Raw genomic sequence first — 27,840 nt, 5'->3', positions numbered from 1 at the left:
CTTATACAAATCATAATCTATTTTTTCCAAAAACAACACAAAAAACATTTACAAAAAAATCTTTGCCATACATTACAAGTGGAACTACTGCATAGTGATGTAAATTTCCACCACATAGTTTTGAAAACTTTATTCACAGTGTTTTGATATTAATTGTACATAAAATAACAAACACATGAAAACAAACCCTTTTCTTACTCATTTTCACTTTTACTGTATTTTATATCTTCGTTTACTTCCTTATAACAAACTAAGAACCAGCTCCTTTTTTCCAGTCACAACAAACAGCGAAATGACAAGTTCTAGTCCTGGTATAACAGTGACTTTTGCTATTTTTTTTAAAAAAATTGCATTTTGTTGTAAGCAAAAGTCGTGTAAAATGTTGCCAGCAACAACAAATTTACAGTACAAGGGTTTTTAGTACTTTTTTGTTGACTAAATATTAGGATTGAAATTTCCATCGCCATGCAAAGAAGGATTAAGGTGTATGGTACAAATTCATATATTCATACAAAAGCAATTTTGTATAATGAAACCAGTAGATGCACACACGAAGATTGACAAATTTCAAACTCAGTTTATCATTAACTCTTTAATATCTGAAGAACACGTGGCAAGACATCAACTGGCAAATTCCTTTAATGCCGTCTTCGCTTATTATCTCTGCGGATGGATACGGCAGCGGTTTTACATTAAGTTGAGCATAAGCATTTCATTTTAGCATGAAAGCGCCATTAATAAGCAAATGATATGAATTCTGTGTCATATATTAGGATGGGAGTGACACATAATGTTTGGGATTCGGTGTATACGCGGCGCGGATTCTCTCGAGGAACTTTAGGCTTAGACGTTAATCGGCCACGGGAGTAATTAAATTATAATGAACGCGTATGAATCTCACCAACGGGAAATATTTTAATATCAAATATAACTCACGAATGATGTGTTGAGTGATATTTCTAATTATGTCACTTGGAATTCATGTACTGATAAGTGATATTAAATATTACGATGCATTTGTTTGTATCTACTCAAGTATTTTCATTTTCATGACGTAGCAAGAGTCAGACAAAACGCTTAGAAACTTTTCATACTTACAGTGTATTCATTTCACACGCTTTTGATCTTACACGTTTTTTTGAATATATTTTTTTCAACAAAATTCATCAAATTTAGAGTTTTTCCATATAAGAGTGAATTTATTAAGTTACAAAATTCTTTTTTGGAACCTATCTTCAGTTTAAATCTTATGGAATAAGTAAATTTCATTACACAAGTCCACAAAATAAAAAAAGTTGTCTGTATTGGCTGTGCGGCATATGTTTTCCAATGTAGTTTTTACCGCTGATCACAAATCTAAAATCAAATTTGAAGCTCAAATTGCAAGTGATTCAAAAAAAAAAATAAAAAAGGACAAAATCTCCGATCTAGTAAATCTTCTGCATTATAATCTTGTAACAAATCTTATACTTTCTGTCGTTTTCTGGCTATTTTTTCCTTAGTTTAGTTCTTTTGTATAGTTCAGCAGTAATTTGCAAACATATTTTCTCTTCATTGCACCTGGATAAATCTGCAATCATGTTTGCAACTATTATGATAATGTGTTGGCAAAACACTGCTGCATTCAATAAAAAAAACTTCATAGATCATTTAAATAGATACTCAATAGTCATTTAATGTAGAAAGGCCCAAAAAACGACAAAAATTATAGGATTTTAAGTATATTGCGAAAGAGTTACTAGATCGGAGATACTGTCGTTTTTTATTCAATTTTTTGACATTTGACCACAATTTTCACTTTAGATTCATGTTCAGCTGTAAAAACATTGGAAAACACATACCGCGCATTGGGTGTGACAAATTTTTATTTTGTGGACCTGTGTATTAATAATGACATTTTATCTCAATTTTTTGGTAAATGTTATTAAAAACTTCCATTACTACTTTACTAGTTTATTTAAAATTTATTAAATCTGTTGAAATCGTATGCCTTACAAAATAACATATATTCTGTTTTTGATGACTTCTCAATTCATTTCTTTGGTAAGTTGTTTTAAACTCATTTATTCTTACTTTTCGGGATATTTGTTTTTTGGTAATTTGCCTAAAAATATTTTTGAACTAGTTGAAAGTAGCATTTTGCTTTAAGGCCAGTTGCAAAAACTTCTCGATAGGTGTAATAATTGACTCAAACAATCAAAATTGAGATTTAGATATTTTGATAAAATTTTCAGCTGTTTCTTTCAGAAATCTATTTTAACTTTCCGTAGTTGTAAGGGCCAAAAATCGAAATTGAAAATTTTTACATTTCTCGGCGTTTTAAAGGTTTCTGAACATTTTGGCATACCTCAGAAAAAATGGATGCGTGTGTGTATGGATACAATTTTTCAGTCACGTTTTCGGGCGCACGGATCAACCGATTTGAATGGTTTAAAAATCATTCGATTCCTCTTGATAGGGAGATGTGCTGACTAGTTTTTGGCAAAGGCAGGTCCAGCCGTTACGGAGATAAAGAGCAAAAAATTTTTGAGAGAACGGAGCATCCGATTTACATGATATGTTCGCGCCAATCAAAGCATGCGCGTATATGCGAAATAAAAAACAAAAAATCATCAATCGATTTATTATAAAATTAAACTCAAATCATTCAACACTTAATAAAACCATATTAAATTATCATAAATACGATGTAATTTATGTAATTAAAGTAAAATAAATATTACTAGTTACAAAATCAAAGTATTTACAATCGGTCCTTCGAAAAGCAAAATTCAATTCAAGCAACACCCTAAAAAACATGATATAAAAAAAACATTCAAATTAGTAATGATTGGGAGAAGTGGATATTAGTTTTTGGCAAAGGCAGGCCCAGCCATTTCGAAGATACAGAGCTAAATGTGCAAAAAATGGCATTTTTTGAGAGAAAAAAGCGTCCAAATTGGATGATTCAAAAAACTTTTTGCTTGTGTTGACAAAACAATTGCTTTTCGGGGGAAAAATTGTAATTTTTGTGTATATTTAGTTTAATAATTCAGATTTCAATTTTAATTGTGGCTAAAGTTTTAAGCTCACTTATATACTTTAAATAAATAACTTTGACTTTGTAATTCAGTTTATATAATTCTTATAAATATTATACAATATTACAATATATTTCAAAGCATTTAATATTCCTCGAACATTTCGTTACGGTACGGGAAGTTCCAGCAATTTGCCTTAAGGCACGATGCCATGCGCCCCACTAGTTATTTACTGTAATATATGTATTCTAATATGTAAATGTTATTACAAAATTTTACCTAAATTCTTATTACTATTGTAATAAAACAAAACCAATATCAACCGCGAGATGCATTTTTAAAAATTATTCCTCCCGGTATTCTACTTCTGATGCAAATGTTTATTTAATAATTGAGTATACACTAGCAAACAGAATTGCGCACTACAGAAAAATAACTGTTATGAAGCAAAGCTTTCAGAATATAATCGTGTAAACAGAGAGAGCTTTTTAATTAAGTACCGAACCGTAATTACTGTTTCATGTAATCTCTTGTACAATGTATTATCTTTACAAGATTGTGCCGCCGCGTTATTTTGCGTCGCTCGGCGTTATTCCGATATGAATATTGAATAATCCCGCGAAGCAGATAAGCATCGGAAAATTATTAAAAGCTTCGACCGAAAGGGTTTAGAGGACTTGCCTGTATCGTGTCTCGGAATATTTAGGAGCACTCAGTCGTATATAAAGTAGAAAAGTTTTCAAAAGATTTTACAACAAGATTATTCATACTGAAACGAGCTTTGGTTTTGATTACGGAAAAATTAGTTAACTTTATAAGGATTTACTTGAGACGAAAAATTTCATTAATTTTGGCAACATTTGATAATAAAAGTTGATCAAATACATATTCAGAGTTGATAGTTGTGATAGTTGTATACTATTATATCAGTAAAATTTTCATTTTTATGGTTTCATCTCTTTATGTTTTATGAACACTGTATTACTCTTACTGCATTATTTGTTCACAATATCATATCATCAACTTTCCGTTCCATAATGAAATATGCGAAGAATAGTAAATGTTTCCAAATACATTATTATAAATAATGTAACTTTCATTATTTAAATTTTATAGTCGATTACGTATATAAATATAAGACATATAGGAATAAAAAACCGTATCTCATATTTACAAGGAAAACATAAACTGAATTGCAAAGTTAATTTTTTTATCACAAGTATATAAGTGAGAGCTAGAGTTAAAATTAAGACCCGAATTATTTTTGGTGAGGATCACTTGATTAATTAGATATTACGCAGACTATAAATTATAAATATTCAAGATATGTAAATAAAACCAAAAGATATGTGAATAAAACCACTATTTAGTTTATGATATGTATATGTATATGATATGTATATCTTCACTCTACAACCTTCTTCTGTCGTACTTTTGCAAGTCTCTCTTATTATTATAAATTACAGGTATTTATACTCATACAATTGTGTCCCCTACCTCGAAGGGTCCCGGGTCAAATAGGGAAAGCCCTGGTCAAATCTTGACCAATTTTCGATGTCCAAAAAAATTTTTTTGGAAAACGACCTACTTGATTGCCTTTCAGAATTCAAACTTTAGGACCGTTTTTATCATTTCTTATATTCTGAAAACACAAGCTGATAACACGTAAAAAATATATAGTTAGTGCCTCTTTTACAGTCTTTCAAAAATCGCATCAAATGTTTTTTTTGTCATAAATAGGTTTATTATTTACTGATTTTTTGTTTCTCTATATTTGATATTTTTAGGCCGGAGTAAATGAAAATTTGGTCTATAGACGGTTGATATAATATATCTATATATCATTTAAATAATTCATTAAATTATATTTTAATAATTTTTTAATGTTGATATGCTGCAAATAATATATAGTCTATTGTGGAATTATTTATTATAGTTTTGATCTTCGTCATAAAAAACTATAACAAATTCATAATAATAATAGTAATATTAGAAATATGTACTATTGTTAACTACTTCTAAAACTTAAAATAAGGGACATCTTTAACTTCCAGTAGGGTAAGTTATTGTAATCGTCCAAAAATCGGAATTGAAAATTTTTACGTTTCTCGACGTTTTGAAGGTTTCTGAACATTTTGGCATACCTCAGAAAAAAATGGATGTGTGTGTGCGTGTTTGTATGTATGGATACAATTTTTCCGTCACGTTTTCGGGCGCACGGATCAAGCGATTTGAATGGTTGAAAAAACATTTGATTCCTATTGATAGGGAGATGTGCGGATTAGTTTTTGGCAAAGGCAGGTCCAGCAGTTACGGAGATAAAGAGCAAAGAGTGCAGAAAATAGAAATTGAGTTTTTGAGAGAACGGAGTATCCGATTTGAATGATCTAAAAAACATTCTATTAGTAATGATTGGGAGAAGTGGTTATTAGTTTTTGGCAAAGGTAGGCCCAGCCATTTCGAAGATACAGAGCTAAATGTTAAAAAATGACACTTTTTGAGAGAAATAAGGGTCCGATTTAAATGATTCAAAAAACTTTCTGCTTGTTTTAACAAAATAATTGAATTTGGAAGAAAAAAATTTAGTTTCAAAATAATTTTGTTTAATTTTTTTTTTCAAAGAAATTTTTTTCATATCGAAAATAAATCAGATTTTATTTTTGATTCTGACTAAAGTTTTAATATACTTTAAACAAATAATTTTAACTTTGGAATTCAGTATATATAATTTTTATAAATATTAAACAATGTTACAATATTTTTAATGATCTATTTGAAAACATTCAGTATTCTTCAAACATTTTGTTACGGTACCGGAAGTTCCAGTAATTTGCCTCAAGGCACGATGCCATACACCCCACTAGTTCTATTTTGCTCCAATCGTTGTAAATGGTTGTTTATATTACTTAGACAGCGATAATGTTTTTTTCTAATGATACGTGCTTCTCTGTATAAAATTTTCAAACATTGTCTGCACTCTTTGTTCTCTAATACAGTCACTAAAATTATAATGTAAAACAATATGTTACAATTTTCTGTCTATTGTATCTCTGATTTTTATTCTGTATCTAGTGTATAAAAGCCTACAAGATCATTTTCCCTGATTTTCTGCGATAAGTATCAATGGCCGTAGCAGTTCTCCCTAATAAAATAATGAAGAAATCACCCGGCGGTTTCGAACGATTGCGCTCACCATCCGCTTCTTACGTAAGAGGCAATTCGTATACGTGCGGTGGAGCCTCCGCCACGGTCTCCGGAGCTCCTCTCGGCGCCCGATTAAAGCGCCTATTACGGTACTATGGTCAGCCTGTTCGGGGGCCATATAACCTATATATAAGTTGTCTAATAACGACGCGGTACACTAATTGCCTAAACCACGGAACGACCTCGGCGGTATGGGTACAGGCACTTAGATGTTAACAATATAGTTAAAGCAGATTATGATCGTTATCCGAACTTGCGCGATAATTGTTGAAACGGTTGATATTGTATGCAGAAGTCGAATTTGCTGAGATTTAGCAAAAAGGTATATTATATGCACTGCTAAATCTATTAAATTAGAAGTTGTGATTCTGCAACAACATTCTTTTATCAGTTGCGTATATTGCTTAGACTTTGAATATTCGAGCTTTCATTTTATTTTGTATTAAATTTGTATATATCTTGTTTTTATGAGAGAACATCTAGTACATTAAACTACAAACTTGAAAACCCTAATAAATTTTTCAGTGTTTGTGATACTATCATTTGCAAATACAATGAAAAGATATTATTCGATTATTCATCACGGAGAGAATGTCAATTCCTTCTAAAGTCCAAGTTAATTCAAAGCATTCTAACAAGGAATTTTCTTCAAAAACGTATGCAGAAGTCGAATATGCTGAGATTTAGCAAGTAGGGTAAATCATTATATAGTGCATATATTATATGCACTGCTAAATTAATTCAATAAAAAGTTCTTATTCTAGAACACAATTTTTTACTGTAACACATTTTTTTTTAATTTTGTATATGCGAATTTTTTGACAACAGGTTTACTGAACTGTAAATTTTAAAAACTTAATAAAATTTACAGAGTTTGTGATACTAATATTTGCAAATCGTATGAAGAGATTAGGGGGCGTCCATTAATCACGTGATCATTTTTTTTTAAGGATTTTTAAGGATTCAAAGAAACATCACATCATTTTTAATTACGAGAAAAAATTGTAATTTTAACTTCCCGTAGGGTAAGTTATTGTAATCGTCCAAAAATCGAAATTGAAAATTTTTGCATTTCTCGACGTTTTGATGGTTTCTGAACATTTTGGCATAGCTAAAAAAAATGGATGTGTGTGTGTGTGTTTTGTGTGGCCGCATTTTTTCGTTCACGTTTTCGGGCGCACGGATCAACCGATTTGAATGGTTCAAAAAACATTCGATTCCTATCGATAGGGAGATGTGTTGATTAGGTTTTGGCAAAGGCAGGTCCAGAAGTTACGGAGATAAAAAGCAAAGAGTGCAGAAAATAGAAATCGAGTTTTTGAGAGAACGGAGCATCCGATTTGAATGACCTTAAAAACATTCAATTAGTAATGATAGGGAGAAGTGGTTATTAGTTTTTGGCAGAGGCAGGCCCAGCCATTTCGAAGATACAGAGCTAAAAGTGCAATAAATGTCAGTTTTTGAGAGAACTAAGCGTCCGTTTTGAATAATCAAAGAACTTTATTCTTGTTTCAACAAAATAATTAAATTTGGAAAAAAAAAGTTGTTTTGAATTTTTTTTTTTAATTTTTTTTTTCAAAAAATTTTTTTGTATATCGAAAATAATTCAGATTTTATTTTTAATTCTGACTAAATTTCTAATATACTTTAAACAAATAATTTCAACTTTGCGATTCAGTTTATATAATTCTTATAAATATTTAACAATATTACAGAATTTATAATAATCTGTGTGAAAACATTTAATATTCCTCAAACATTTAAAGCGTATAAAAGCATCGCCTTAAAGCACGATGCCATGCGCCATTAGTTTTTGTATTTTTTTTGCAAGTGCTTCGATATTAAAAAAAAATCAGGTAAAAAGTAAATACAATACACGTGATATTTTACTATACCCCTCCCTCTCTCAAGTAATATTTTGTAATTTTTCGTCAATTCAATTTCATCCAAAAACCAAATTTTACTGAAGTCCAAGTTCAAATTAATTCAGAGCATTCAAAAAAAGTCTTTTCTTTTCTTTCTTTTTTAAAATTAGTCTAAATGTACAATTTTCTCCATATCACATGAACAAAGAACGTCTTAAAATTTATTTAATATAAAGTTACGTATTATTATGTTTCCCGCTCTGGAAAACCTGATATCGTGCAGTACCGAAGTCGATTTTCACTGAAAACCGGTCATAACAAGAATTTTTATTTTTTTATTTTTTCAAGGTTTCGAATTTGTCTCCCTCCCAATTTACAGAAAAGCAAAAATTAAGATTACATCAATTGATAGCAAAAGAATTAATAAAAAGTCAGGTCATATCAATTTTCATTATCTCGGTGCTTAGTTTACCGATGTGATTCTAATCTTCAAACAGTTATATCTGACCAAAATTTTGTGATTATTTTATGATTGATGGTGATGAGGATCACTCTGATTAGATATTAGGTGGACTGTGAATTATAAATATTTCGTCATCATAAGAAAAGTGAATAAAACAACTATTTGCTTTACGATATATATTGATCTGCAAACTACAATCGAAAATAAGACAATAGGGAAGATACAAATTGTACGCTAAATGCACCAAATACGGAATGAAGTAAATTTTTTGATTATATAGTAATGTTAAATGTTTTATTTGCAAATTTATATTATGGCATTATTTATCCCTGGTATAAATATTATTATAATAGTATTAATATAATAATATTAGCTTTGTTGGTTTCTCAACCACAAAGTTCCTGGTTCAATCTTATTTGAAAACATAAATCTAAATATGATCTGAAGTGAAAATAGCTGATATCGCTATTCGAAATATCTAATAACAATCTCATGACAACTAATATGGACATCCATCACTGAGTTGCATTTCATTAATACTGACATTGAGTTAAGTTATAGATTTCAATCACGATATGCTCTTAAGATATATAAGTATAATCCTGGTTCCTGAAAATAATAAGAATTTATATCATCATGTATTATTTAAAAATAATTTTATTTTTATTTTTCAGTGTTGCTACCTTGTTGACACGACGATTCCTCTCGCCTTGGTTATTCCCAGACTTCAGTTTCAAAATCTCCAGTCAAGGGCAACAGTTTTTCAAACAACTTCAAGTATTACATGGATTCACTCATAAGGTATTTATTGAATCATTCAATAAGTCATCAACATTTTGAATGATTACTATAATATTCATAGATTATTTAGTAGTTTTTTTATAAAATATTTATTTAGATTTATAGAATACATATATTAGTATTCAGTAAGTTAGTATCATATTTGTAAAAATATGTGCAGAACATAATTAAAACTTTAGATCAGATATGATAAGTTGCACAAATCTTGAAATCAGTTATCCTTATCTAACAAGCAAGAGTTCAAGATTATCAATATAGGGATTCTGCCGATTATACCGCATAACAGACAAATGTTATGGCAAGGCCATATTACGAGCTAAGTTCCATATATTATACTGAATGCTGTCAAAAGTTTATGTATTTGCTGTGCATTCAGGCGTTTTACACGTAAACTGCAATGTCACTCGTATGTTATAAAGCCGAGTCAGAAAGATTCTGTTACCAAGCATCCTTTTTTTATGCGGTTTAAAGGTTAGATTTTCTATCTGACAACCTGAAAAATACGCTGACTGCACACCAACAATATGGCTTTTGTCAATATTTGGAACGAATTTGTATGGAAAGTTCATCACATAGCCTTGCCATAACATTTGTCTGTTATGCGGCAGCATCAGTCCCATAGACTTTTGTTATAAGGTACTTATCAACAGGGTTTTTGAATTGGGTCTGCAATCATATAACTAATTTAAAATAAGATAAATCTAAAAAATTGAAAAAAGAAAAACTTTGTTGCCATAATTTTTACTTAATAATTAATAATAATATTCGCAATTGTTTTGGAACTGTTAAAAACGGTGACAATCGTACGCATGTAAAATACTTTAATATTGATTTTCAGATATTTTTGCCTCATTGATTAGAAAGTTATTGCTTCTTGCTTAACACGTTAATTGCCAAAATAATATTAAAAAAATTATTACATAAGCCATAGTAATTGAATTAGATAATTTAATTGAAAATGTGTCTAGAAAACGTATCAAAGCCAAAGATAAAGGAAGTTCCTGGGGAACACTATTTTTTATGGCATGCATATATGACTGACATGGCACGTTGTATTTTTTTAAACTTTTCTTTATTAATTTTAATTTTATTTTCAATAGCAATCAGAATACATGACAATTCTATGAGCTATTTGGCTTATGTCATTCACCCGCACTCATACACACACACTTTCAAACACACATAAATTAATCTGATAAAAATTATATTGTTAGAGAATCACTTCAATAATTGATTCTACTATTTTGTTCATATAAGGTTGGTTGTGGTAGTTTGATGCACCTTGTATATGAAAACTTTTTCCATTCTACCAAATTGATTGTGTAAGACATATAATATATTGTGTGAGACATGACATGGCAACAAACGTGTTAAGGACGAAATATATTCTGTATAAACAAAATCTTACTCAGACTAGTTATATTACCTTAATATTCGGTTGGGGAAAAAGAAATCCATTATTTTTGGATTAAAAATTTTGGTTCAAAGCTGTTTTATGGTCGATTTTTAGCTCCTGGGCGATGTTTCGACTGCTAATATACCGATCAACCTTCCTTTTTATCATTTTTCCGATTTTATAGACATATTTGACGACCGGCCTTACCTTCTTCAACATCAAAAATATCTGAGCGGAATCTATGAAACCAAAATTGCACATGATTGGCTATTACAGTATAGGACCCATAAACACCATTCAGAATTTTAGCCGCCTTGTATTATCGTTCTCGTCAAAGAAAATCTGTAAAATGTACCGAATTTTCTCTTTGTTTACTTTTATTTTTAACACCCTGTAACTCAAGATTGAATGCACCAAACAAAAAAGGAAATTTTTTAATGAAAAATGTCACCTTTCCAATAAATCCATCTGAAGACCATAAATCTGAAATTGTTTGATCGATACTTTACAAGAAATCTATTAATACCGCCATCTATCGAAAAAATAATGAATTTATTTTTCCTTAATCTATTATAACACATTTTAATATGATATTTGCAGGTGATAGCAGAGCGCAAAGAAAGCCGCAAAAATGCCGGAACCCAAGTAGAAACCGAAGATATTCCCGGTATGTATTTAAACCGAAGATATTCCCGGTATTGTAAAATTTAGTATAGAATTTCTTCTGTGTTTTAACTTATTTTAAATTTTAAATTGGAATCCGGGTCGGGGCTCCGGTTTCCTCGCTAACCGGGCTTGTTAAGTCGTAAAAGTTTTTATATGCGCGCAGTTACGTTCATCCCGGACTATTACTGGGGGCAATACGAAACATACTTTGTCTTTGCGTTAGTTGGCTTTTAGTTTCAGCGGTTTTCACTGTCGAAGTGGATTAAGATTAGTCATAAACCTTCGGCAATAAGATAAGTCGGCGTGCGTGAGGGCGGTTGAGTTTTCATCCTAACAAGTTTATACGGTCGGACGTAAAATCGAGTTTTATAGGCGAGCACTTGTGCAACAAACCCCTTCGAGACGAACAGACGGATAACATAACATTTTATATAAAACGACTCAACAATAACAATATTAGTAATGTTCAAGGTTCAACTTTCATGGAAACTATCTAATTATATGCTACGGTTTAGGCACTGATCCGCGTCTTATACAAGGAGGAGCACTATACATGCATATATTTGACAAACCATGAGGGGGTATCAAAGACATTATTAAATCTATAATATGATTGAATCGCAAAATGTGTTGGTAAGCGCATAACTCAACGCCTGGACCAATTTGGCCAATTCTTTTTTTTAAATGTTTGTTGAAGTCCGTTGAAAATCGAATAATTGCCGGGATAACCCTAAAAACAGCCCTTATCTTTTTCACATACAAACGTTAGTATTTTCATATTATTGTTTGAGCGTTTTGGGTCTGAATTTTTTTACTGTGCTCCAATTCGTATGAAATTTTGAAATTGGGTTTATCTTACTCTCGAGTTCAAAAGTGAAAATAATTTAGACTCCTTTGCTATTTCCCTAGGATGACTTTCCTCTCAGTGATGTTTTTTTTTAAAATAACGTCGGATATCGATAAAAGAACTAATTATAAGAAAAAAATGTTTTATGTTTTTCAAAAAAGCAATTATTCATCATTTTATTCAAAGCAGTTTTACATTTAAGATCTATATGAGTGGATTCATATACATTTTGGTATAGACTGTAGTGTAAAAAACATGATCAATTTCTAACTAATTGGTAATTATTAGTATGGGCTATTAAAAAAAATTGAACTTTTGAATTGTAAACATAACTGCAGGACGTCTGTCGGGTCATCTAGTATTCAATATAAGCTTATTTACTACTATATACCTATATTTTACAATATAAAGAACAAATACTTCTTGGCTCGCGTGTGCATTGATATATATTTTGTTAACTTTCCGAAGAAGTTTCTTTTCATCAGAAAATACGATTTGCTAGTTTTATGTTTTCTCGATTTTTTAAGTTTTTCTGAATCATATGAGACCAACTTTGAAAAAAGCACGTGCGTGTAAGTGAGCCGGTTGTCAGTATTTTGTCGACGTTTTCTCAAAAACGTTCAAATCGATTTTAAAAATTTAAAAGCAGTTCGATGTAACCTGAAAACTCATCAAAGCTTGGAAAAACTGTTGAAGTTACTTTTATGGTATTATGAGTCAAAATTTGACGTGTGTCAATGTTTTCTCAAAACATGGCTTCAAAAATTTAAATGTAGTTCGAAAAGGAGTATTTTTAAATTGGTTAGAGTCTACGATCGACTAAGTCCTTTCTTTGGTATTAGCAGAAAGGTTTCGTCCACGTATTTGCAAAAAATCACATGTTTATTTTGAAACTTAAAAAATAGTTCGTTACGATATCATTTGAGAATCGTGATGATTAGTTTTTTGGCAAGACGACAGAGTTCATGCATTCAACAACCACCTTAAAAAAATTAGTCTACTTAAAATTGTTTGAATTATATAAATTTATCAAAATTGGGGATAATGCGCTGCGCCCATCCTTAAAATAACGGATATTATAAGTTGTGTGAAGCTTAAATGAAAGTTGCATTAATTATTTTTTTTAGCAAAAGTAAAAAAAATATTTTTGAAATAATAAAAAGCTATATCTCATGTCTATTATTTCTCATATCAGGCTGTTCATGCAACTTGCATCAAAGCGAAATGCCTCCTACACCTAGTTTGTAACTAATATTCCAAGTCAAACAACAAACTTACTGGAGAATTAATATGCGGTTTAATAACAATATTGAACAGTGTTAATATTTTTAGCAAAAAGATTAAAAGTATTTTTGCAATCATACTAATTTTTATGATAGGTCTCTATGACTACAATTTTTAATGCACTTATCAATAATAATATTAATATACTGCTGCAACAAGTTTATATTTAATCTAGTAGTGAAAATCTAGTAAATCAAGTACAAGTGAAAAATCACTTATTTGTATAGTATACCTAAAGTCGATTGATGTTTTAAATTTAAAATTTTGTATTATTAAATTTATTATTTATTTTATTCACATATATACATTATTTTCATATCTCAGTCAGACAGAGGTGCCTGGTATTATTAAATTGCAATTTAAGTTTTATTGTATTTGTATTGTATTGTATTGTATTGTGAACGAGTTTTTAAAGATTTTTAGACCCCCCCTCCCCCTTGGTGATATTTGGTGATATTCAAAATTACCCACCCCCTCCCCAACCAAACATCACGTGTATTTTTAGTTATGTGAAAAAACTGTAAAATTATTGATTTTTTTTTTTAAATTAGTTAAAAAATAAATACACAATGATATCTTACTATAGCCCTCCCTCCCACATGTGATATTTCGTATTGAAGTTGAAGTTTAAGTTTTATTTGTATTTTGATTGTATTTTAATATATTCAGAACATAGATTCATGCAAATTTTGAATGAAAAAAACTACTAGCAAGGAAAAATTTATACGATTGAAGTAAATAATATATAATTTTCCAATTTTTTATGTAAATCTGGAATACCGTTTCCCCGATTTTTATCGTAAATGTTGATTTCTCAAACAGCTCACATATAAAAAAAACTAAAAATATGCTTCTAGTTTATGTACTATACCTTTTACAGTATTTGTTACTGCATTAATATTTAAAAAAAATATTTTAAACAACAATAATACAGTGATCAACTCTGTTTATATTCTATTTAATGCAAACGTTTATTTTCGAATCAAGGTATTTTATATTTGCTCATTTTTGTAAACAACTTTCAGAAAAGTTCTACGTCGGTAAATATAAAGTTTGTGAATGCTTGAGTGCAGACGCCTAGTTTACTTCGTTGGTCTTATTTCTGAATATTAACACCTCTTATATAAAAGTTGTTTAAGAATGTGCAATCAACCCCCTGGTCGGAAAGGGGTTAATGAAGACCTACAAAGGAATATAAATGATCCTGCTGCTCCCTCACTATTGCTTTCAGGACTTTTACGAGACCTCTACCGTTTTACTGATGCCTGGTGGCTGCGTATATCAAAAATGGCTTATTAAATGAACTTTCTTGTATCCGACCCTTTTATTTCGATGTTTTTCGTATGATTTTTAGGACGGCGCGTCGACGAGTAACGTTTTTGTTATGCTCGTCTATGTTATTTTTAGAAGAACAATATTTTTTGCCCGAGGTTATGATCGCTGAATATTTCATGTGGTCTATGAGCGATGCATGGAACTCGGCTTCGTAGAAACGTGCTACTTTGTTTAATGATTCAAAAGGTTTTTCTTGCTGAAAGCAAAAGTTTATAGACACACACTAGATAGAATCATAGCTTACACATATTAGGCGATATAAATTATTCAAATTAATGTAATAAAAAGAACTAATTTGAAGTTGGATCAATTACAGTCCCAACATTAGCTATGGAAAATAGTGATCACTTGCAACATAATAAATACAAATTAAATAATTAATAATATATTCTCATATGCTGTATACAAACGTGCCTAATGACCAAATATTAGCTTTGATTTCTTTAATTTATTATTTTATATATAAATGAACTTCATATTGTAAATCAATCTAACTCAATGACGTATTTGATAATGACGTGAGTCTATGATCGATAATATACAATGTATATTATACATAATTGTAATTTTAGTGCTTATTAGGTAATTATGAATAATTTCGTTTCTAGGGTTACCATATACGTCAAGATTTAAAAAAATGTTTTTTTTTATATAATGTAATAGATAAGTTCATGAATGAGGTGATAAATTCATGACTAAAGTTTGTGTCAATTGTACTAAAAATAAAGTAGAAATGCGGGTTACGTTTGTTAAATAGTGGACTTATTATTTGATTAATTAGTTCTGTAATATTTTCATCACCAAATAGTGAGTTTACTTTTTACTTAAAAATATATACACTAGGTCGGTCCTTAATATGGACATTTTCGAATTTCCTTGCTCCCAAGGGCTCAAATGATTCCAAATTGATAAAAAAACAATTCTCTGAAAGATTTAGCTCTTAATATCATCTTTTAGATATTAAGGACCGCCCTAATATACACATACAGTCTTTATATAGATATTAAAAAATGTGTTATAGGCTCGTGTATAATGTACTCGTAAATTTATGGAACCTTTACAAAACGATCTGAATAATTTCACATTATCTTACAGGTGTTAAAAAGAGGCGTCCTTTCCTAGATTTATTATTGGATTTGCAAGAGCAAGGAGGTGGTCTTACCGATCAAGATTTGCGGGAAGAAGTGGATACATTTATGTTTGAGGTAAATTTATACAAATATATATATATATATATATATATATATATAAATAAATAAATATATATATATATAAATATATATATATATATACATATATATATAATAATTCATATCTTGAGATTTTTGATCATGAGAAAATAATTGACCGAGTTGTATTATTGCTTCGACATTTTTCGGACCTTCAAATCCAACAGACAAATAGATTCCATTATTATTTTTATCACAAATCTAAATACACTAAAGATCAAGATAATTGAGTAAAGATTAACCCTTTCCACTCGCGAATAGCGAAATTTATATGATTTTTGGCATCCGAGTCGAAAGGGTTATAATCTATAATTATATTAGGAAGGAAGATGTAGTGCTGCTAGTTTAAGAGGCGATTTTAATACATTGCTGTATTCAATTTAAACTAAATGAAATCATTTTTTATGATAGTACATCGTTTTTAAAAGTTTATTCAATAAATTACGTAGCCATTCACTCAATTATTTCCACTCTATTACTATTATTAATAGATTTAGTATATATTTGAAGTGTCTTTAAGTCTTTACCTCTATCCTTTCTATTTCACTTCCTTCTATATGTTAATGAAATGATTTCAAATCTATTAAAGAGATCTGAAGTGAAGAATCAATATGCAGTAAAACTTTTACGAGAAATTTGAAACTCTAGTAAAGAAACAAGTAATTGATACATTTTGATAACAAGGTGTAATGTTTAATTTGCCATGTTTTAAAATCGGTATAATAAAAAAAATTCTAATTCTATAGACATTATCCATTTAATTAGTCTATTTTTGAGCATTATGTAGAAAAATCCTGACAGAACTTTTTGCTAACTCATAACATCCAGATTTGAATACGAAGTCCTGACTCTAAAATTTTTTTTCTTGAAATAATTTATAAATTTTTTTTTGAAGAATTCTTTCAATAAGAAACTCGTTAATTGATTTCTGTAGAGATAGAATGCAAAACCAATAGGAATGTAAACAAAATTTCTACTTATTATTAAAATTTTGCCCATGTGCATAATGATAATTAATGACCGCCAAATCGCATTTTTATTGGATCTCCAAAACCACTGGACCTGCCTTCACAATAATTCAACCAGTTCTTCATTCCATCAATTCAAGTCGAATGTTTCTCAAATCATTCAAATCAGACTCTCCGCTCTACGAAAAACTGAATCGCCATATCTGCACCGTAACTTCGTAACTGCTGGACTTACCTTTGCCAAAAACTAATCAGCATGTCTCTCAGTCAATAGATCAATTGGATTATACTCACGTAACCATAATTTGAATTGTGAAGAGAAAGATATTTCATAAACGATGTAATATTAACTTGCCGATGGAGAAGTTTATGTTTTTATTAAAAAATCCGATTCGCTAATTTTGTTATCTCGACGTTTCAAGCAATTCTGAATCGAATGAGACCAAACTTGGAGAAAGTATGTGTGTGTGTATGTGAACATATCTTTTGCCATAAATTGACGTTTTCTCAACAACGACTGGACCGATTTCAAAAATTTAAAAGCCGTTCGATGTATCTCGATGAGGACTAGCGTTTATCAATTTTGCGCTACGATCAGCCAAGCCGTTTCTTTGTAAATCGTAGAAAAGTGAAAAAAATTTCGTCCATTTTTTAGCCCTCAATTCTGAATCGATTTTGAAAATTCAAAAACATGTCAAAATTAGACCTTTCATCGACGTTTACTCAAAAACGCCTGTACCGATTTCAGAAATTTAAGTTATTTGATGTATCTCAATGAGGACTATCGTTTATCAGTTCTGTGCGACAATCTACCAAGCCGTTTCTTTGTCATTTGAAAAAAGTGTTAACTTTTCGTTCACAATTAAGCTCATACTACCAAATCGATTTTAAAGAATCAAAAACTGTTTGAAAGATTTTATTTGGGAATGATACTGATTAGTTTTAGGTGAAAATCTACCGAGCCGTTTTCTTGTAATTAACTGTTGAAAAAAAAATTCAAGCCGTTTTTATGGAACTTTTTTTGGCGATGTATATCATGGTTTTATAAAGCTCACTGAGATATTACGGCCTTACGACAAGTAGTTTCATTTTAAAAATTCATCGAAGCTTGAGAAAATGAGTAGTTTTTTTTGACATTTGTTTGAATTCAAATTAGTCGATTTTGTCGATTAGTCGACTTGGTCTTCATGAACATACTATTGAAGTCCTACGGAAACTGGTTCAATTTAATCATTGATTTGTGAAAATTTGCTTTTAGAAAATACTCCGAGTTAAACAAGTTTGCTCATTTTCAAATATGTGTAATATATCTATTCGGAATACTTCTAATCACAAATAAATTATTTTATTTTTTATTGATTAAGTCGATTATTTACATCGGGTAGTTCATGTAACTTGCCTCAAGGCAAAATACCAATACCAACTAGCATTGTATAGAACAAATTTTAACGAAACTTTTTGCTAACTTATAACAGCTAGGTTTTTCTGGAAAAAAGTCTTCTTGGAAGGAACATTTTCTTGAAAGGAATTTAAAGATTTTTTTTGAAAGACCTATATAAATAAGAAACTTGTTAATTTCTGTAGAAATATAATGAAGAACATTTGAACTCATTATTAAGTTTATTAAATATGTAATTATTTGATGTGCATATGCATAATGATCCGCCAATTTGCATATTTTTATTGGATCTCCAAAACCGCTGGGCCCGCCTTCACAGCAATTTAACAAGTTATTCATTCTATTAATACCAGTGTAATATTTATTAAATAATTGGAATCGAAAGCTCCGTTCTCTCAAAATCTGAATTGCCATTTTTGCACCGTAACTTCCAAACTGCTGGACTTATCTTGCCAAAAACTAATCAACACATCTCCCAGTCAATATTAACACTTTCGGGACGGCACCGATTTCAAAACAATCTACTTCAACGGCCTTAAACTTGATTTCGTTGTGTATGTTACGCAATTTGTTTGATAAAAATTTGTGGTCATTGAAGGACATACATTTATAATATTAATTTATTTTTAATCATATTATAAAGAATGGTGGCGTTCAAAACAATTTCCAAAATGCATAGCTGGTTGATTTTGACATGTTTTACAATAAAATGTTGTTCGCCGCCTACCTCCTGGTGCTTTTCTGTCAGAACAGACAATACAATCCCTTTTTCTTTCACTCTCATTTAGAATATGCCACTGATTAGTTAGTATATTTGGTCTTTTTTTTTTTGCTACCATAATGGTTAATTTTTTCTATTATATTGTCTAATAATTCATTTGTAAAATATAAAGTAAAATAATCTATTGAATGTCTTATATTGCTTGGTATTTGTAGTCGGGGTGTTTGTTGATGTATGTCCAATTCGGTTATTGAAGGAGAATCGGCACATTCGCTAATGTCTTCCTGCTCTTCATTTATTTTATCGAACTTCTTCTTCTTTTTGTTGGTTGGATAATATCATTACACATTCATCACTATCATCGGTGCGAATAGTAATTTCGTAAAATTTGTCTGTATGAATGCCTATTTGAAACTCATCTTCACTACTGCTTAATTCACAAAATTTACCAGTTTTGCCATATTTGAAAGCGCTCGGTCGTTTTAAATACTAAAAAAAGACCATATAGCAAAGAAAAAGGCTAAAAATACTACTAAAATAACTTAAAATTATTTTCAAAATACAATATTGTTTTTGCTATATGTAATTTATTCAACTTTTCGATGCAAACTGAGTCATTGTTTATAAAATAGCCTGTGCCTCACAGAGTATGTTTATCCACTGAGGTGGACAGCCGTCCCCAAAGTGTTAATAGGTCAATAGGTTTATACTCACCTAACCATAATTTTTATCGCAAAGAGAAAGGTATTTCACAAACGATGCAATAATTCATTAAATTATCAATTAATTGTCATATTATTAACTTTGATGTGGAATTCGTAATTTCGCAACTGTGATATGTATAGCAGGTATACTCTCGTACTGTTATCATGGCAAATATGCCGTGATCGCCTAATAATGCATGTAATGCGCTCCATATCGCACGCATTTCACAAGTCGACGGTATACGTAATATTCTCGGCGCTATCTGTGTGTGCTTTTGAAGTCGAATCCAATATTGGGAAATCTGGCATTGATGAAATTGCTATCGGCTACCAACTGGGCCACGTATGCATATATGTATTCTGTATTCGGATATTGGAGCAAGTTTCATATGCTCCAATGTCTGTCTGCACTGGCAAAAGTAATACGTCATACTAGGATTATTTAGTGGGAACGGTTTGAAGATGCAAATTAGTTTTGTAGCAGTTTGACTTTATTGACTTGAAAACAAGATTTAGTTGTTTAGCTAATATTTACAAATACATTATAGAGTTATTCTCGGTTTAGCACTTTTCTTGTAGCATGTGTATCAGTTAATATTACAGTATCAAAATGTAATATAATTAAATCCAAAAAACGTTTTATATAATTTTATAATGTAAGATATTTCAAAAAGATATAACCGTACAATGAGCTTCACAGTTCAGCCTTATATTTCATATATCGTTTAAATATGTATATAAACATATTTTTGATAAATTTAGGGCGGGTCGATTTAAAGATCACTTAGGCACATATGATTTTCGGATTCTAGGGACCAAAATATGATACTTTGCTGAAGAAACTATACCTTTAAAATGAATTTTGATGTCCCGTGCATTGACCCAAAAATAAGGGTTAACGCAATTGAAGCACTCTCTAAATGGGTCAAAATGGAATTTTTCAAATTTCAACCCTTATCTATGGGTCAATGCACAGGACATAAGAATTCATTTTAGAGGTACAGTTTTTGACCCATACAAATCGACCCGCTGTATTATACATACATTACATTCAAATCAAAATTATAAAAATTTAACATACATTACATTATACATTTATGACTACTAATATATTCTAACTATAAAAGCCCTATAAACTAATAATTTAAAACTTTTATTATTATAGTATCAATATTTAGGTTACAATGTTTTTAACTTTCCGTAGGGTAAGTTATAGTAATCGCAAAAAAAGTCGAAAATGAAACTTTTCGCATATCTTTACGTTTCAAAGGTTTCTGAACATTTTGGCATAATACAAAAATGGATGTATGTGTGTGTGCAGTTTGTATGTTTGAATACAATTTTTCGTCTACGAGTTCGGACGAACAAATCATCCGTTTTGAATGGTTCAAAAAACATTCGATTCCTATTGATAAGAAGACGTGCTGATCAGTTTTTGGTGGAAACAGAATGCACAGGAATTCGGAGATATGGGGCAAAAAGTGCCAAAAACGGTAATTCAGTTTTTGAGAGAACGGAGTACCCCATTTGAATGATTCAGAAAGCATTTTACTTGCAATGACAAAATGAATAATTGATAAAATTTTTGGTGAAGCCGGTTTAGCGGTTTCGGAGATACAGAGAAAAACGTAACAAAAAAACGAACATTAAACGTGCACACGTCAAAATATCAGATATTTGATTAAGTTTTTATGAGTACTAATTTTTCGTTACTATTTTGTTGGGTTCCATACCAAGAATTTTAACTTTTAAAGTTTACTTATACGGTTCAAGCAAATTTCAACATTTTCCGAAAAAAAACGAATTCAAAAATATACTAAGTTTTATACTTCAAATATGAAATTTAAATTTACAATTCAATGCATTATTAAGTAAGAATTATGTCCTCAGATGGATTCATTCGGCACCTCTTGCTAATGTAAACTATCTCAAGTGCTTTGAGCGATAAGATCGTCACTGTATATTTTCGATAAAATATGTAGTAATTATAATTATCTATTTGAAAATGTATAAAACAATTGTTGTAAATCATTGATCATTTTTTATTGTTTACTGATTTTTTTCTTCGAATATAATACTGGTACGGGAAGTTTCTGCAATTTGTCTTAAGGCACGATGCCATACACTTCTAGTTTCATATTTGACTTGAACGAATTTTTATCTTGATGTCGTGGAAAGTAATGAGCAAATATATTGAAATTAGATGTTATGAAGTAATGCTATAGATATTAACGTATTGCAGATTTTTCATGCAAAAAATTTTATAAAAAAAATAAAGAAAACATCATTGGAATAGTTTTATACCAATCTCTTTGTACTATTAACTATATTTCATCTGTTTCTTATTCAGGCTTCATATAATTAAATGTTGCGACTACATAATAGCATTTTTATGTTTTCCGGCTATAATAAATATAAATATATTTAGATAAAAATAAATATATTTACATAACATTCGATACGAAGTAGAAATTTATTTAAGAAATACTTTAGTAAACACTATTGCAATACTAGTTTACGATTGAGTCTCCTTTTACTCTTAATTATATTTCATCTCTATTTCATTTGAGCTTCATATATGCACCGAATAAATATGTAGTTTGTAATTAAATGTGGCATTTGGAAGTAAATTTGTGCTTACATAATTCATAATTCCATCATACTAATTAAATATTTAATTTACCGCCAGTGTACGCTAATTGACAAATTTAATAAAATAATTAAAACGAAGAATTGATTGCTGAAAATTCATTTTGCAATTACTCTAATTGTCTTTTATGTTTTAATTTGCATTTATGTAGATAAATGAGATTTATTGAGGTCAAATTAAAATAGAAATAATAGGAAACTAGTGCTCCTGCATAGGTGTAACAACAAATATTTCTTAATAAAATTCGTGATTTGTAATTCATTACTATTAGTACACACTTACTATTGGACACCCCATTATCTAATAAAAACACGCAAGCAACCAATATACTTACTATCTGCAGGAATAAATAAACTAGGTGTGAGTCGCATTTTGCCTTAAGGAAAAATGAATGAATTTTCCGGTATGTACACATAATAAAGTTAATCAATAAGAATTGAGATTCAGATAGTCAGACATGTTCATTTGAAAATAATCACGTAAATGTTATTTTCAAAATAGAATTTTTGCTTTCACTGAGAAATAATCAATTCGATTTCCAATTGATGTCTTTCAAACAAACTTAGATCTGTGAATTATAAATTACAGACTATTATGAATTACTTATAATAAATTAAAATAATAGGTTTTAAACATAGGACTTCATCTATTCTGAATACTAAAAGTGTATTTTATTCAAGTGTAAACGTAAACTGTGGTCATATATAAATATATATACTCAGAATCAGAATGTATATAGATGTTAGGTATATATTCTGATTTGAATTAATTAATTTAAAATATATGATTTTATTCATTTTGGATACTAGAAATTATTTTATTTAAATGTAAGCGTAAACTGTGATCAGTAGCTACCTACGAAACTCGGAACGTATATATAGATTCTCGGAATAGATTCTTATTAGAATCTCTTAAGCACACGGCGAAATTCTAAACTTTGATGAACTTTTATAATTCAATCGCTTATGGAAGACCTATAATATTTCAATATGTTATTTTAGACTAAAAAATCTATAGTTACACAAAGCTTCATCAAAATCGTTCAAAAAATTAATGAACTTCCACTCAACATCCGAAATTTGGGCAATAAAAAATTCCATGCTATCTCTGTACAGAAACCCCATTACAGAATTTTCTCGATTTGATTTCAATAACTATTTTCTTACGTAATTTTTATTCTTTATCAATGTAATCTGACAATCTTATCTCTTGCACAATCATATTTTTTTTAATTGTTTGCATGATAATTATTAATTATTTAATGTCGCTAGTTTCTCATTGCTTTTTATGGTTTTAAATCAGTATAAGTTTTAACCTTGTGCAAGAATTTTGGTGTTGACTGGTGGTCTAATGATGAACTTGATGATGGATGAACATTGTATTTAATGTTCGAATGATTTATTCAGCTTTTTTTTCAGAAGCGAAAAACGTGTAGCTACTTTGAATATTTTAAAAGTACTTTCTTTTAAGTATTAACTATGAAAAAGCTTGACAAGTGCCTGAAATAATATTCATTATTATTGATTACGGCTTGCTTATGAATAAATAAACTAGTGGTGTATGGCATCGTGCCTTAAGGCAAATTGCTGGAATTTCCCGCTCTGTAATGAAATATTCGAGGAATATTAAATGTTTTCAAATAGATTATTATAAATACTATAACTTATATATCTTTACAGAAAAGTAAATAAACATAATTTAAGAAATCGAATTTGAAATTAAAAATATTGCCTGATATTAATAAGAATTATATAAACTGAATATCGAAGTTGAAATTATTTATTTAAAGTATATAAGTGAGCTTTAGAGCTTCAGCTAGAATTAAAATTAAAATTCGAATTATTTTCAATATCCAAAACAAATTATTCGAGAATATATAAAAAATTTAAAAAAAAATATTTACCGAAAAGCAATCGTTGCGTCAACACAAACAGAAAGTTTTTTTAACCATTCAAATCGCATGCTTTGTTTTCTCAAAAACTGCCATTTTTTGTACGTTTTGCTCTGTATCTCCAAAACTGCTTGATTTGCCTTTGCCAAAAATTAGTAATCACTTCTCTTCATCATTACGAATTGAATGTTTTTTTGGATCTTTCAAATCAGATACTGCGTTCTGTGAAAAACTCGATTTTTATTTTTTTGCATTCTTTGCTTCGTATCTTTGAAATGACTGGTCTTGCCTTTGCCAAAAACTAATCAGTACATCTTCCTATCGAGGAGATGTGCTAATTAGTTTCGAAGAAATCGAATGTTTTTTAAACCATTCAAATTGATTGATTCGTGCGCTTGAAAACGTGGACAAAAAAATGCTCAGAAACCTTCAAAATGTGCAAAAAAAATCAATTTTGATTTTTGGACGATTTCAATAACTTACTCTACGGGAAGTTAATAAATAAATAAAATATTTTTGAAAACGTCGACAAAAGGTCAAAAATTGACTCAACACAAACACACTTATACTTTTACCAAAAAAAATAAAAATTCATTTTAATGGAATGACATAAAAACTATTTATTAGAATGCTTGCAAATTTTAACTCATTCGTAAACTATCAATAGGCTAAGAAAATAACGTTGAATAAGTATTACAACGGCAGCTTCATTGCTCGGTTACTCTAATTCAACCTTAAGAATAGTTGATATTTAATTTCCGCATAATTGTGTCCGCATAAATGAAATTCATTGTGGTATAATTGAGATAAATTAAATGTAAACTAGTGCCCTTGCACAGGTGTAACAACAGATATTTAGCGTGCGATATAATAAATCTCTTGAGTGCGACCTTTTGTCATTAATTTCGGGCGCATCGCGTACTGAACGCCGTTCAACATTGAGGTCAAACACGATCTAGACCCTGGTTCGCATCCCGCCGTCCTACGTCCTCCCTGCCACCGTTTGATTTATTATAGCGACTAATGACCATATGCGGCGATACGCCGGAATTTTAATTAAAAATTTTAAATTCACTCGCTACGGAAATATCTACCTGGACGACGAGAAAATCTTTCCGAAGCATTATGTGCGAAGCTTCAAATATGCTCGCTATGAATTTTAAATCGACCGACCGGGTATTTCATATGTTTTACAATATATTTCATTTTTACAATACCAATACATTCAATTAATTTTGTACTTATATCTATTTTTTTTAATGTTTGTTTTAAAAAATTTCAAAATTCTCAAAAATCCTATTTTTTCAGTTTCCAAAAAAAATTTAGTTTTCTTTAAATTTTAATTTTAGGCACAAGTAGTTCCAGCAATTTGCCTTAAAGTATGATGCTATGTTCCACTAGTTATCATTTATAACTTTACCAGTGTAAATTTTAGTTGGTTCTTTTTACCCCACCCGCATCTACGATTGTATAGAGATTACATATATAACAACTATTGAATATAACATAAAAATAACAATACACCCGCGGATTTTAACAAATAAGATTTTTACCACTCAGATAATAAAAGATTAACATCATAGTCAGAGCTTGAATTTTTCTTAAAGCATAAAACATACAAATTATTTGAAAAATAAAAACAAACAAAAACCTGTGACAGCAATTAAATTACTTTATTAGTAGCCATATCTGTGAAAAAGAAATATTTTTAATTTTAAACATTAAATTAAGTGAAAACTACCTTAAGTACTGAAATTAACTGTGAAACTCATTTGTAATTTTTTCTTTACACACTCAAGAATGATCAAAACGTATGGGAAACAAATCATACTTTAGTTTTGATTTTTCAATATCTAGGTGGGTTACATGATGTTTCTTTGAATTAATATGTTTTTCTTACATGCTTTTAAGTGGTTTTTAAATTTTTATGCAATATATGACGCTGCTTATCGAGAACTAATAACATTCTTAAAGTAATTATGGTTTTAATGTATTGTATACGTAAACTAGTGGGGCGCATGGCATCGTGCTTTAAGGCAAATTGCTGGAACTTCCTGTACCATTTTTTTTTTTTTAAGATTAACATTTTTGAAAAAAAATTACTCTGAAAACCGAAAAAATTAGTGTTTTCTTTATTTTGACATATTTTGGAAATTCTGAACTTTTTTTCAAAGCAATCGTACTGCTTTAACTGTATAGAGACAAAATGTAAAAGCGCGTAAGCGCCGCGTCTAACGAATAAACATTGGTACGGAAACACATAGGAATGCAAACAAAATTTATACTTATTGTTAAAATCACTATAAAATATGTGATAATTCGATGTGCATATGTCTAATGATCATTTTTGACCGCAAAATGACATTTTTTTTACTTTTTTTATTAGATCTCCGAAACCGCTAGACCTGCCTTTATGAAAATCTGATCAGTTCTTCATCTTGTCAATACAAGTAAAATGATTATTCAATTATTAAAATCGGACGCTCCGTTCTCTCAAAAACTGAGTTACTGTTTTTGGCACTTTTTGCCCCGTATCTTCGGAACGGCTAGTCCTGCCTTCGCCAAAACCTAATCAGCACGTCTCCATATCAATATGAATCTAAAGTTTTTTGAATTATTTAAATCGGTTGATCGGTATTCCCGAAATCGTCGACGAAAATTTGTTATCCGCACACAAACACGCACACACACACACACACACACACACCCGCACATACATCCATTTTTTCTAACTAAGTAAGGTATGCCAAAATGTTTAGAAACCTGTGAAACGTAAAGAAAGAAAAACTTTCATTTTCGATTTTTTTGCTATTACTATAACTTGCCCTACGGGAAGTTAAATATATGGTAGGGCGGGGCACAAAGGTCCAATTTGACTTTGGGCAATAATATTGTGAAAACCTAATCAATTATAAGTATATGGAAATCATTGAGTACATAATTTATATCTACTAATAACATAAATTGATTTTGATATTAATTTTATTAATACCTACGCTTACTTATTATAATATATGACTAAATTTGGGATATGATAATCTTACTATTATCATACTATTATATTATACTATACTATTATATATCATAGATAATTTAACTATTATCTATTATACCGTGAGATACCTATGCCATCAATTTCTCTATCTATACAAATAATCTATATAATAATCTATATATATAACTATATATATAACTAGCTATATATTCATATATATATATATATATATATATATATATATATATAACTAGCTATATATATATATATCAATATATATATATATATATATATATATATATATATATATATGTGTGTGTGTGTGTGTGTGTTTATATATATATGTATGTATGTACTTATGTATATATATATGTACTTATTATATTAACTGTGTGTATATAT

At 29.7% G+C, this 27,840-nt stretch overlaps 1 protein-coding gene across 1 annotated transcript in view; it reads left to right on the top strand.

Annotated features, from left to right (window-relative positions):
- LOC113363865 (cytochrome P450 4C1-like) overlaps positions 1-27,840 on the top strand; it is a gene marked incomplete at its 5' end in the record, with an annotated part of 201,304 nt that overhangs the window by 102,963 nt on the left and 70,501 nt on the right. Inside the window, 3 exon segments of the mRNA XM_026606351.1 lie at positions 9,227-9,353; positions 11,350-11,416; positions 15,977-16,086. Of these exon segments, the coding sequence (XP_026462136.1) occupies positions 9,227-9,353; positions 11,350-11,416; positions 15,977-16,086 (304 nt within the window).

This window comes from Ctenocephalides felis, unplaced genomic scaffold (assembly GCF_003426905.1).
Source record: "Ctenocephalides felis isolate EL2017-DRISC unplaced genomic scaffold, ASM342690v1 CF-g0.4_SCAFFOLD_00845, whole genome shotgun sequence".
Classification (NCBI taxonomy): Eukaryota; Metazoa; Arthropoda; class Insecta; order Siphonaptera; family Pulicidae; genus Ctenocephalides; species Ctenocephalides felis.
This window is presented reverse-complemented; position numbering and strand designations above follow the sequence as displayed.